The sequence below is a fragment of the Ruditapes philippinarum genome, unplaced genomic scaffold (assembly GCF_026571515.1).
Source record: "Ruditapes philippinarum isolate M1 unplaced genomic scaffold, ASM2657151v2 ctg926_1_1_1_1, whole genome shotgun sequence".
NCBI classification, from domain to species: Eukaryota; Metazoa; Mollusca; class Bivalvia; order Venerida; family Veneridae; genus Ruditapes; species Ruditapes philippinarum.
The window spans coordinates 34,157-48,912 of record NW_026865541.1 but is presented as its reverse complement, the minus strand read 5'-3'; the positions used below and the strand labels follow the sequence as shown (position 1 = coordinate 48,912).

The window sequence follows — 14,756 nt, the reverse complement described above, 5'->3', positions numbered from 1 at the left end:
TTTAAGAAATCTGTGATATTTTCAGTTTTGTATTGAATGTTTATGAACTTTAGATTCTGCTCTAAAAATGTGTAGCGTTCTATTTTTGGTGCAGAACTGAGCTTTCCATTTAATGAATTATTTATTTTGAATTTTTTTTTTACCAGATGTTTTATGTTATATATATTTTGTCCTTAATCTGGCTGTGATAATCATTATTAATGTGATATAAAGATTGTAGAAAAAGTATTTCTGATTTTTGAAATTTAGTACAATATATGCTTTTTCAAAAGGAGTTGTTTTAAACACAAAAGCACAATTTTTTAATAGCACCCACATGCACATGAACAGATATATATATATTTTATTTTTGCTTGGTTTATACAAGGACTGCTGTTTATAAACACAAATTTAGCTTTAACTGCCGTCTTTGTATTAATGGATACTTTATACAAAATAAAATTTGTATTAATGTATACTGTCAAGCAACAAATGAATGAAAGATATTTGCAGAATTTATTACATTTGTATACATGTTAAATTATTGTGTATGTAAGAAGGTATTAAAATTTTTTATTTAAACTGCAGTTGTCTTTTCAACATAAGTTTTAGACATTAACATTAATTCAAAATTACATGCAGATAATTCCAATTGTTGCTTAAAAATAATTTTAGGTTTCAGTCTTTTGAAATGTTAATGGTTTATAAGTTGACCATAGAAAAAGGGAGCTAATTTTGCACATTTTATTCTATATATGTAATTGTTTTTGTTTTGTTATATTTTCTAAAGATTTATCAATAAAGTTATGCTTTACTGTTCAGTAATTTTAGTGTCTTTTATTTGTATCTTATTGCCAAATATTGGAATAGTTATCAAGGAGTCACTGGTTGGATCCTCGGGCAGGGCGAAATTTCTTCATGACAATAAATCACTGACATCAAGACTTCTGGTGATTTGTCTATCACAGCTGATTCAGAAATCATGTGGTATAAGGAGACACTAGCAGAGAAATTGGTAATTACTGGTTAGTTATTCAGGAATGCAGGTAGAGATATGACCCCGCCATTTTAATTTGTTAATTCTCGACTTTTCGCTTGGCAGGTCTTGGGGCAAAAACACGAATGGAACAAATCAGCCTACATAGTTTAAGGTTAAAAGAAAAACCAGTCAAGTTTTTAAAAAAAAACTGTTGGTAGCCACAATCATTTTTGTCGCATAATGCGAAACTGGGCAATTCAGGTCGATTGAATCACATAGTTTGAAACTGGTCAATTCAGGGGACTTTTTCAATACAGCCATCTTGCTACCATTACGTTTCTTTCCCATTTAACTAGAGCACAAGTAGTCTTGGGTTCTCGAAATTTCAATGAGGTACAGAGAAAAATTGAAATAGGCTATCAGCTTAATAGAACCTCTGGGAAATGCCACTTTTCAAAAAGTAAGGAAAATTTACAAGCACTGACCAAGACCCAAAACTGTCCTCTTGTTGAACAAACTATCTTCTTGAAAGGGTTTCCAAAATTTAACGTTGTGTACATAGAGTAAAGATTATAAACTTTTTAATCACTTTTATTCAAAAACAGCTTACATGTACGTGGAATGTAAAAATATCACAGATGTAAAAATACACAATTTTTTTTTAGTAAAATGCATCCAGGGACGGAAACTTTATTCTTTGACATTGAAAAAACGAGAAGATAAACTGTAAAATATATCTTAATATGACAAAATATTTTATCTAAAAATAGTATCAGCAGATAATCAAAACTATCACATGTACAATTTTAATGGAACTTTTGTGAAAAGAAAATATATATAGGAAGTCATAACTATGTTGTTTTTTTTTCTATGTTCTTAAAAAACAACAACAAAGAATCTGGAATGTTCCATAAGAATGTTGGAAAATATCACTTTAAGTTTCAAAACTTTTTCAACAGTTTTAAGATACATGTACATATATATGTAATAATATTGCAATACAATTTTTACAAGTACATGTATATAAATCATGGCTATTTTTCAATTGTTTAAGGTAAAAATTACACTTCCATACTTAAAACAGCACATCATTCATTCAAATTAAACATAAATAATATATTTTTTTCGTATCACATTTTTTATAATGTCACATATTACAAATAAATCAGTATAGCTCTTTCACTTTTTCCACAGATTTATTCCAACTATCCATCCAGCGTTGCTCGGCAACCAGCAGACGCTGCTTTTCATCCTCTATCTGCTGAAGAGCTCTTTCAAATTGTGCCTTATATTCCTGAAAGAAATGAAAAATTAACATATTTAACAAAAAGTGATTTCAAAAATGTCTATTAAGATTTTTATGCCCCCACAATGTGGGAGCATATAGCGTTGCACTTGTCCGTCCGTCCGTCCGCACTCACAGGAGAGTAATTATGTGGCTAGAGGGACAATAGGTAACTGTTCTTTCTCTTTTGATGTCATTCATTCCGTAATGCTTTTATGTGGCTATTTTCTTTTGCGTGGCTAAAAAGAACAATAGAGAGAACAATAGAGTAGCCACATAATTACTGTCCTGTGAGAATGTCCGTCCGTACGTCCCGAAATCTTGTGAACCCAACTCCTCTTAAACCGGATGGCAGATTTTGATTAAACTTACAGGGATGAACAACCCTAATGTGTAGATGGTAGTAAAGGCAGGAATTTTCGCTGCGACCAAATTTAACAGAATTATGGCCCTTTGTTGATTTTTTCACTAGATACTATGTAGAAATTTTGTGAACGCAACTCCTCTTAAACCGGATGGCAGATTTTGCTTAAACTTCCAGGGATGAACAACCTTAATGTGTAGATGGCAGTAAAGGAAGGAATTTTTGCTGCAACCAAATTTAACAGAATTATGGCCCTTTGTTGATTTTCATTATATACAATGTAGAAATTTTGTGAACGCAACTCCTCTTAAACCGGATGGCAGATTTTGCTTAAACTTCCAGGGATTAACAACCTTAATGTGTAGATGGTAGTACAGGAAGGAATTTTTGCTGCGACCAAATTTAACAGAATTATGGCCCTTTGTTGATCTTTAGTTCTCAACTTGTGGCAGATGTAGTCCAAAAAATATTTGACCTAGAGTCATAAGATTGACAGAACAGTGGCGTGTGGGGACATCCGTGTCCTATGGACACATTTCTAGTTTTTTAATATATTGAGGAAAGTTTGCCTTTGTATTTAGTGTGTCTGTCCCTCAACCCAGGACACTGGCCCCGTGTCCACAAAGAAAAAATCAGGATCATGATCAAATGATCCTGATTGTATTTTCACTGTTTTATGAAACTATAATTGATTGTTTTATGCTAGAATTAAATGGTACTTAATAGTAATGTAAAAAAATGTTGATTTGCAAAGAAGCAAACATATTTTGGGATAAAATTGACGAATAACAAAACAAAGTTAGAAATAATCAGATCAAAATAAGGATCAGTATTAGGATCAAGATCAATATTCGGATCAACTGTAAAATGCCCATATCTTGCAAAAATAATAATAAATTTATTTTAAAATTTCATAAACATGCCATTTTAAGTCCAATTTTATCAAGTTATTATTAAATATTTAATCTGTGATAATAAACAATGGAGAATATTTGGGTTTTTAACTTTGACCCTGATCCTTAAATCTTTGTGAACACGGGGCCTGGTTTCCAACCCTACAGGCTTCATTATATGACACATACATTCAGAGGTTCCTCAGGGGCTAATCATCTTCTGACCTTTCTAGAACTGTGACATGTAATGTAAAATCAAGCAAGAATCTTAAGTTGTGGAGTGGCTAATATCGCAGAATTCAAACCAATTTGTACAATACCTCTCTCAGTAATGGGACTTTTTCATGTGAAGAACCTATCCAGCTAAGCCTACATGTATGATAGCTAAGTTATTTTACCAAAAGTGCCATCTTTTGCCAGATACATGTATATGTATAACACATGGAGGGTAATCTGAATCCTTCTTTGATTGACTATAATCATTATTGTAATATTGGTTACGTGTTTGAATAAGATCAAAATTAAGTTACCTGGTATGCCCCATCCCTAGCCTTGATCGTGGCATTATGACCTAGTGCAGTTTTAGCTGTGGTAACAGACGCTGTAAGTTGTGGCTTGTCTGGTTTAGGACCAACAACCAGTTCACTGTTTGCTAGACCTGAAACAATTTTTGATTTAAATTTTTTGTTTGTTAAAAATATAAGATAAAATAATTGAAAATAATATAGTCTAAGCCCAAATGGAATCTTTGATTTTTTGAACAGCAATTCCTCTTTCAACAAATCAAGTATAGTATTGAGCTATAGAATTGTGAAATTGACTGACACAGACTTTTAAAAAATGTGCAATATATATAATTATACATGTACTTGATATGAATGCTGAGAAAACATCATTAAAACAAATCTTAAAGAGAGAAAGAAAATGCCCATTGGTGGTGAAAATGAGCCATTTCAACCAAACTATCAATATATCATGGTATCTGGGTTTTAAAACATACCTGTCCAGGTGTTTTTGCCACGAGGTAGAGCATCTTTATCTTCACTGTCCTCGAGGGGTTCTCCAGCATTCTTTCTACGTATCAGCTCAGTTGTTGGGTATTTGGTCGCATCAATACCTAAAACATCATATCCATATGTTAATTGAAGATTTATATAACAAGCACTTTTAATAAACTACAAACAAAACGTAAGAAAACTCAATTGTATATTTTTAACTTATTGTTTTCAAACACATGTATTGTCCATTTAAAATTATTTCTCCTTCACTTCTATGATAATCAAACTGACCTATATTCTACTTAATCTCTTGCATTTTCCTTTCAGCAATAAAATCTTTGTGTACATTATTTTAAGGTTTCACAACTTTTCAATCAAACTAGCTGTCAATTTGCGCAAAAATACCACCTTTGAGCAAATAATTATAAAAAAGATTATTAAACCTTTAAAGTAAATTATCTAAATATAGGAACATCTCTGTCCCTCAGTACCAGCATCTGCTATATACACCAATACAATGGAATGGAACAGTGACCTAGTGATCTAGATGTCTGCCTCTCAAGACATGGATTGTTGGTTTGACACCTACTGGGATAAGGACAACTTTACATAAAATGTCACCAGTACTGGTTAATTCCAGTAAGCAGACTAAAGAGACAAGCTCTTAGTTTAACATAATTTAAGCTGTGCCATGACAAAACAACATAATATGTTTGTGACCCGCATGGGTCCAGCCCAGCCTGCGCATCCACACAGTCTGATCAGGATCCATGCTGTTCGCTTACAAACCCTATAACAAGTAGAGAAACTGATAGAAAACAGCATGAGTCCTGATCAGCCCGGATTAATCAGACAGTGTGGATGTTCAGGCTGGTCTGAATCCATGCTGGTCGCAAATGCAACATGTTGGTTTTGTCATGATGCGGCTCATTTATCTAAGCTTGACTGAAGTACACAAGTACAATGCATAAAGATGATGTGTAAAACACTTCAGGTTTTACAGCATAAATATCGCAGAACCTCAAGAAATTCTGTAATAAGCTTATTTATTTTTGCAAGTTTTCATCACTTACGTCCTTTTTCTACGTCGTCAACAACAAGTTCATTATCAAATTGAAGCAGTTGATTCTCTGACATCCTGGCTAGAGCATCTAAGAATTTTCTTGCATTATCAACAGCATTATCCTGAAAATATAACATTAACACGTTTGTTTACTTAGATCCCTCGATATCAATACGAGGGTTGTTCAAAAAGTAATAGGACTGGGAGTCTTGCGTATTCAAATTTCATTCAATTTAGAATATTTTCATATGTACAGCAATCGTAAAATGTTTTCTACAAATCAAACATACGTTTTTTAATCTATTGTGCTAAACGCGCTTTTCCTTTGCTATTGAATAACCATGGTAACACGCACCCGGCGCAGCACATAAATATAGTTATTGGAGCTAAGTTCTACTTCTAATTTATTCATAAATAACTATTTGTTTTCCCCTGTATTCCATCAATACGTTGACATATATTAATGTGACATTATGTCCAAATTTGACGTCATGCGGACATGAAATGGCCTATTTATTAAGTTTTGAACAGCAGCGGTAATAGCGTTAGATGTAGAAATATGACATTTGTTAACAAACAGAAAATGTGTGCCATCGTTAAATTTTGCCAACAGATTGACTATAATCATTCAAATACACACAAAATGATTAAATAAACTAAGGACAATTATCCTGCCATCAGGACACTTGTTTTCAGCTTGCACAAGCAATTCAAAAACTGCAAATACAAGATCACTAACGAGAAAGGGCGAGGATGAAAGTTGAAAATTGACGGGACGTTAGTGACGTCAATTGCAAAAGCGCTACAAAAGAATCCACGGTAAACGGTACGCGAACTGTTTATCGTTGTTTGTATCTGCTTCGGGTCTACTTATTTGGTTTAAACAAAGGATTGTAAATAGGAAATTTGTTATAAACACTATTTTATTGTATTTAACTAGATATACGTGGAATCAAAAAATAAATGTAATAGTTAACGGTAATAATTAGTAGTGTTTCCCGAAAACTTGTTTTAATAAACGATAGACTGTGCTAAGTAGAAAAGGATACTTTTCAATTGAGAAATATCTTTATTGTTCTGTATACAATCATATTGTTTTAAAAACATACAATGACATGAGTAAATTAATAAAATAAATTGCTTTTGCTTTAACATTTTCAGTCCTATTGAGTTCCAAGGTTACTAAAAAAAATACGAGAAAACCCGGAGAATGGCCGGCTATCGGGCATTTATTTTATTTTGTTTTTTTGAAACAGTGAAATGAGAATGTGATCGCTTTTTTCTTGCTTCGTCTCCACATATGAGGCAAAGTAAAAATTACATGACTCATACACCTAGAGACGAGGGATACTACTTTCAGAAAGAATGAGGCTTATTACAATTTCGATTTATTTTACGACGTCATGAACGTCAATTATTGTATTGTTAGCGTGCGCCGCGTTTCGTACCCCTTGTCATTTGAAAATTTCACAGAAATTTCATTTGTTTACATTTTGTTTTGATTTTTTCACTGTATATAGAGAACATGTTCCGATATTTGTCTCATGTAACATTTTGTACGTAAATTTAAAAATGTGAACAGTAGAGCTGCAGTCCTATTACTTTTTTAACAACCCTCGTACAACAGTCAAGCATTTTGTGAAAAAAATTGTTTTGTTTGTTTGTTTGTTTCATTTTACACCTTTTCCCAAAAGTATTACAGTCATATGGGAGGGTAGTTTCCTAACCATCGTTCCTGGAAATTTACACTAGTACTAGACTACCTTCCTCTGTGCTAAACTACTAAAGCATCTCCCGGGGATCGAACCCATGCCAGAGAGGTAACTGGATTAGAAGTCATCAACTCTTAACACCTCGACCACGAAGGCGGTAAAAAATAGTCTTCAGCCAATCTGTATAGTATTTTACATCAATTGTTAATATTATATTTCTTTCTTTCATATTAAATGAATGGTATCATGTTTGTTCAGTAACGTCATGTCACTACATTATTGTCACATATGAAGAAATAAATGGAAAATATAAAACGGCTGTTGGTGAGTTAATCACATTTTTCCCATTATGTCAAGTTTTTACCTGTAGATTTTTGGTATGATTTTCTACAGCATCAAGATACTCCTGATGTCTGTTCAGCTCTGATTGACATAGAGACTCCAGTTTGTCTTTCTGGTGAGGATGTCCTAATGCTGGTCGCAGTAAGTGCTGATGCTCCTTCTATAAATAAACACAAAGAAGAAAACTTTGTTTGTAACGTCAGAAAAAATTATCAACCCCCCCCAAAAAAGCAAACTTATATGAGTCTCAAAATTAAATATGTAAAATTTACACCCCTGACTTATAAATGAACAGTCCAAAATGTCAGTTAATATGGTAAAGGCGATAATAACTAATAACTAATAAATGCACTTAAATTGCAGCATAAAATTTATTATTTCACCACTTCAGAAATAGAAATCATGTAAGTGATAATAGGCTGCCACTTGGATTTATGTTTCTATAAATTGTTAATTTTATTTTAAATGATAAAAACTTACTTGTTTTTGTTCAAGATTTTCTTGTATCTGTTTAAAATGAGCTTCGAAGCCAGTTCTAGCAGATTTAGATAGATCAATATGTTCCTTGAGGAAATCAGAGACTACAAGCTGAGGTATATGAGCCACTAACTTCTCTAGCTGTGTTAACTGATGTCTCAACTCTGTAAAACAATGTTGAATCATATGTTTTTTGTGTTAAAATAATTTGACCTTTGACCTCAAAATCAATAAAGGTAATCTACTGGGTTAGGACAATGTCCCTACCAAGTTATGTATAATAGTAAAAAATTGATTTTATAAACAAGAAGTAAAATGAAATTAAAAATGTCAAGATAACCTTGACCTTTGATCTCAAAATCCACAGACATCATCTTCTGACCATGATCAATGTCCTTAACAAGTTATTTAAACCATGCCGTATTCCTTCTCTATTAATTATTAATCAGGCAATGAAGAGAATACATACATATCGAGGTATATTCAGACATACCTTATCAGACTTTTATCAGGCTTAAAAACAAAAGAAAGATGATGAAGCTAAGTTATCGACAACCTAACATCAGACCTTACTAATATGATTACATACCTTGCAGACATTGGTTATGATATTCGTCTGATTGTTGATAGTAGGACTGAAGTTTTTGTACTACCACATCCGAGCACTGTTCAAATGTCTCCTGTAAAGCTTGGGGCCTTGTCACAGTACGACTACCTTTCTGTCTGTAGTAAAGCTGAAAATATAAACTTTACTCCATGTTTTCTCGTTTCAAAGTTGAAACATTTTTCTTAATGTTTCTTTCCTAAAATTAGGAACTTAAAATTCTACCCGTTTTACCCATTATACACTGTTTGTTTCAAAATAATCACATGTGGTGAAATGATCGGAACTGATATATTGTATTTATCCACCTATAAGTCTGTCCAGCTTTAAGACAGGGGCAATATTTTACACTTAAACCAACAAGAATAATCTGCTCTATTTCTAATCTTTTTCCATAGACTTTTTTTAAACAAAAAATTTAGTATTATTCTCCAAATTATTAATGAGAACAAAAAGTCCATTTTATAATTATAGGCAATAAATATGGGCCACAGTTTGAACTTAAGATTATTGAAGTCTGTAACAAATAATTGATATTTTTTCAAACCTCAGCAGCAGCCAATAATCCATCCAAAGCTTCTTTAAGACTTTTCCTGATAATACCAAGGAAATGATTGGCGTTATCTTCCTCTTCCATGCCGTCTCCAAATATAACCGTCTTCTTCTCGTACTTACTCGGCTTACTGCTTGATCTACGGTTCCTGATAGAATAAACCAACATCACAAATAAAAATTTCATCATGTAGTTTCAAAACTAAATTTTGTTTTCCTTTTAGAATCTCAAATTTACAAAGTTACATTAATATCAATCTTGACATTATCATTTTGCTTTGTAAACCTCAGAAATAAAGATTTTACTATGTACTTTCTACTGATTGCTTTTTTTAATTTTTCAAAATTATTCTTGACATTAATGTGTTGCTCAAAGATTGTTAGAAAAATATCAACTTGTAGTTTCTTATAAATAATCAACTATTTCAATATCAGTTACATAAAAACTAATTTCTGCCATCAATGTAATTATTAAAACAGTTTGTTGTATAAACCTTAATGTCATGTCAAAATTGACATAGATGATAATGTTGAATTTGCATCAGAAATATTGACTTCATCAAAATAATTTCTTAAATATTTCTTACTTAATCAAACTTCTCCAATATTAACAGAACCAAATTCATAATTGAAAAAATAGAAATGACATTAGCTCATAAATCAATAATCTGAAAAGAACATAGATATTACATTTATTTAAATCACAATAATGTCAGTAACAGGACAACTTTTAAAATTTTAAATATTACAGATATAACTTTGATTTCAAATTGGTGTAAATATTAACTGTTAGTTTAACATATAATTCCATGCAAAGAGGGAATTAAGTTAATGTAAGAGCTAATAGATATAAGAGCTCTTCCATAGGTCAGTTTAAAATCAGTAAATCAGAATCTATTTGATTCTACAGATCAGTTTCAACATGTCATATGGTTAGAAATATTAATTTTTAGAAGATTTTTATCAAAATAGCTTGCTTTTATCAAGTCTTTTTTAAAAGATAAATCTTACATAATAGTTAGAACAACAATTAGTAATGAATCAGAAAGGTGGACAGATTGATCAACCAACAACATTTGGTGACTCCCATAAATTATATACACTCTAAAACTTGTTTGTTGGAGGTTCATGATTCAATGAAACAACAAACATTAAGCCCCTAGAAACAAAATATATACCGGTAAATGCAAATACACAACAATAATTGAATTCCTGGTTTAAAATTATTATTTATGATAAGACTACTTTAAGTTTTCATTTAAATCTAACTAGCAATAGAAACAAGATAAGAAAGTTTTAACAAGAGGTGATAGTAATACCCTGAAAATATGTTATAACCAACACAGGATAATTTCTTTAATCAAAGTGCTGAAAGCACTGATGGGGGCGCAATATGTTGCATACAAAAATTCGAGATTTGTATAGCAATCTACTTTAGGTGTTCCAATCTGATATCATTCTTCTTTCAAAGTTGAATAAGTGCCCATTTTGTACACAATATAATAGTATCGCCTCCAAACTCTAGTCAAAATTGAAAATCATGTACCAAGAACATACTAACAAACCCAGGCAAAATGCATAATTGATATCATATATATATCATGAATAAACATTTTAAATTATGACACTGGATTTTGTTGGGAAAACTATAGTTGTTTAACCAATTTTCATGTAAAGTACTTCCTTATGTGAGTGTATAACACATAAATCAGTGTACTTACTATATTTATTCCAAGAAATGATTATGCAGATAGAAAATAAACAGAAAATTTAACTGTCTTTAAAATATTTCTAAAATAAAACCAGGACTGTAAGAACAAACTTGTTTTTTGTAGAAACCTTTCAAGCACAATAGATAATACATGTGAGAATGTAAATTGGAATGGATACATATAATCAAGTTGGCATTGAAAACAAGAGCCACTATCTAGACTGGGCCATGCTCGGCTTTTTCTTATATTGGAAGTCAAACACATCAGTAGGAGAATATTGTAATATCTATTAGAGTACTCCTAGAAAACATAATATAAATGTATAAAGTAAATTTCAAATTTGAATAGTAAAGGTCATAGTTGAATGATAATTGTTCTTTTGTCCAAGAATGAATCAAATCATAGACAAAAACAAAGTTATGACAATGTGATCGAATTTCAATTGTTTAACCTTGGAGGTAATGGTCATTTAAATGTCAAAGTTATATCAGAAAAATTCAACATGTTGGTTTTGTGTTTGTTTGTCCAAGCATGAATCAAATCTGTAAATAATAACAAAGTAATGACAATTCCAGCTAACTCCAGATATTTTATATCAAACAAGCAATTATCATAGTATTGCAAGCAATCCATAAGTCCCCTACCGGTTAGAACCCCAGCAACTTTCTGATGGGCCATTGGCCAGTCAATTTTTACCAGTGAATGAATGACATGAATGAACTTAAATCTTTTGAGTTCTAAGTTTGTCTATATCACAGTAATGTGTTAAGTTTCCCTGCCTAGTAAGGAAATTATGTTTATACAACCTTGTCATATTATTACGATGTGGGATTTGAAAGTAAATCCTATAATGAATGAAGAAGTTGGAGTGAAAAATACCAATTTCTCGAAAAAAATCTAAGTTCAAGGGGGACATAATTCTGGAAATAGTCTTGCTAGAGTATTTAACCTTCTCAAAAATGTTGAGTGAGAATAAGAAACATATATATGAAGTTTGAAGTAGATACATTAGGAAATAAAGAAGTTATTTAAAAAAGACAACATTTTTTTCATAAAAATTCTAAGTTCAAGGAGGTAATACTGATAATTTTTGTGCTAGAGTTGTAAACCTTGTTCACATATGATGTGGTTGATGACCAGAAACTTATATTTAAAGTTTGAAGTAATCACCTTAAGAAATAAAGAACTTATAGTGAAAAAAGCTGAAAAATTTAAATCAGAAATCTTGAAATTCAGGCTATTTGTTGCCATAGCAACCAGAATTTTCAACATAGGAAGAAAAAAAAAGACGTGCATAATCTCCATACTGCCATCTATCCATATATCAAGTTTCATAAAAATATTTTAGTACTTTTTGTTATATTTGCAATATTTTAAGTCTATTTGTTGCCATAGCAACCAGAATTTTCCACATAGGAAGAAAAAAAAAAGACGTGCATAATCTCCATACTGCCATCTATCCATATATCAAGTTTCATAAAAATATTTTCAGTACTTTTTGCGTTATCGCAGGATCCAGTTTATGTGTTCAATGTGCCATATTTTCAGGCTATTTGTTGCCATAGCAACCAGAATTTCAACATAGGAAGAAAAAAAAAAAGACGTGCATAATCTCCATACTGCCATCTATCCATATATCAAGTTTCATTAAAATATTTTCAGTACATTTTGCGTTATCGCGGGATCCAGTTTTGTGGACGGACCGACTGACGGACTGACAGACAGACAGACTGACAGATGGACAGACGGACGGAGGGTAAACCTAAAGTCCCCTCCGGTTAAACCGGTAGGGGACTAATAAAGGTCAAGGTCATATATGAACTTGAAGGGCTTTTGTCACAAAAACATGTCTCCCAAAACTGTGTATGGTTCTGATCACTCTTTTGAATTTTGGCAGTTTTACATGTGATAGATTTTTCTTTTTTTAACTCTTGGGCCATTTTGTGCAGAGAAACAGAAACATGCCATTGTCGGATACCCACGATTGATAAACATGTCACATAACATGCAATCAATGATGAATGTTATTATGTTAATGGTTCGGCCGTGGGTATCTGACGATGAGAACATGCCAACAATGTGCACAACTAAGGATGGCACTGTACACTCCTGTTTAGTCCTGTTTGAAATCTAACCAGCAGTTTGAACATTACTTTTATATAAGTTAAAGATAGAAAACATTATCAATTTTAATCCTATACTTATTATAGGTATTTATTGGATTCATTATTCAAAATTAAATGAAAGAGCATGGAACAAAATATTTTCAAGATCTAGTAAAATCTAAATGTTTTTAAAATCTAGTAGAATCAAAACTTTACAATAAATTTACTATAAAGTACATTTATAACAATACATGTATTTTGGATAATACACTCTCAGCTGAAATACTTTTAAATGGGTATGGTATTATAAATGTTTGTAAATATTGTAAGTTATCTAATCAATAAGTCTATTCTTAATAAAAGAAACTTGCACCTTGATATTTTCTGTACAAACTAGAACTGCCATTGTCATGGTGTGAAACCCCCCACATACCAATTTGTCAGAATCACACCAGTAGTCATTTACAGCTCAGACAACCTCCCAGCCAAATCTGAGGGAAGTAAGCCAGTGCATTGCTAAGTTATGTATTTCTACTGTTTTAGTGGAAAAGATCAAAGTGAACTTTACCTTTGACCTACTGACCTCAAAACTGAAACTGCCATTGTATGACTTCAATAACACCCCCCCCATTTCATGCAGCCTTGCCTGGAGGTGTTTTATGATGAATATATAAGACCATTTGAGCAGACAAAGCTAATTGTAATAAAAGCCCCTGTGACCTTGACCTTTGCCCCAGTAACCTCAAAATCAATAGAGGTATTCCACTAATCTTGACTAACCTCCATGCCAAAATATGAAGACTACGGTCAAAGGATTCTTAGGTAATTGGAGGACAAGCTTTAATTAGCCAAGGCCCCCTGTGACCATGACCTTAGACCTGGTGACCTGAAAATAAATAGGGGTCATCTACTAATCATGACTAACCTCCATGCCAAAAATGAAGACTGTGGGTCGAAGGATTCTTAAGTTATTGGGCAGAAAAGCTTTCTTTAGTCAAGACCCTGTGGACCTTGACCTTTGACTTGGTGTTTCTCAAAATTAAAAGAGGTCATCTTACTAATCATGACTTACCTCCATGCCCAAAATATGAAGACTGTGGGTCAAAGGAATCTTAAGTTATTGGACGGACAAGAAAAAAACTGACAAACTCCCCGACGGCCAAGACAAGCTGATTCCCAGTATACCCCCCTTACAACTTTGTTGTTTGCGGGGTATAACAGATTTCAAACATTGATAAGTTAGCTCATCTTCTTGGTGATGAACTGGCGCCTCTATATACAAATGTGGTTCTGTTCATTATTATAACATAGGTTATCTCATGTTCTTTGTGATAAAACTCTCACCTTGAAGTTGATAGAGTTCTGTTTCATACATATTTCAAAAATAGATAAGTGATCTTATTTTCCTGGTGAAAAACTGTTCGCTCATTAAAGTTCTATACATATTATGATATTTCAAATATTGGAAAAGTTATCTCATGTTCTTGGTGAAAGACTGGTGACTAGTTTTCTCCTCAATGTCATTTCTTTTTTCTTATTTAGATTAAGTCAAGTTACTATATTCATTGAGGCTTTCGACATCACATCATCCAACAATGCAAAGGGCAAGCAGTCTCCTGGTATTCCAATTTCTTTTAAGTTTGAAAAAACCCAAATATTTCAATTTCTCTAGTAGTGTTTCCGACATGAAG

At 32.2% G+C, this 14,756-nt stretch overlaps 1 protein-coding gene across 1 annotated transcript; it reads right to left on the bottom strand.

The window, feature by feature from the left end:
• Nucleotides 1-1,528: 1,528 nt before the first annotated feature.
• On the bottom strand, nucleotides 1,529-9,450 carry LOC132729474 (coiled-coil domain-containing protein 180-like). Its single transcript, XM_060715246.1, has 8 exons — nucleotides 9,244-9,450; nucleotides 8,682-8,826; nucleotides 8,096-8,256; nucleotides 7,638-7,775; nucleotides 5,572-5,683; nucleotides 4,501-4,617; nucleotides 4,031-4,158; nucleotides 1,529-2,252 (listed from the first exon to the last, which is right to left on the bottom strand). The coding sequence occupies exons 1-8, from the start codon at nucleotides 9,436-9,438 to the stop codon at nucleotides 2,124-2,126; spliced, it is 1,125 nt and encodes a 374-aa protein (XP_060571229.1). The 5' UTR covers nucleotides 9,439-9,450; the 3' UTR covers nucleotides 1,529-2,123.
• Nucleotides 9,451-14,756: the final 5,306 nt, after the last annotated feature.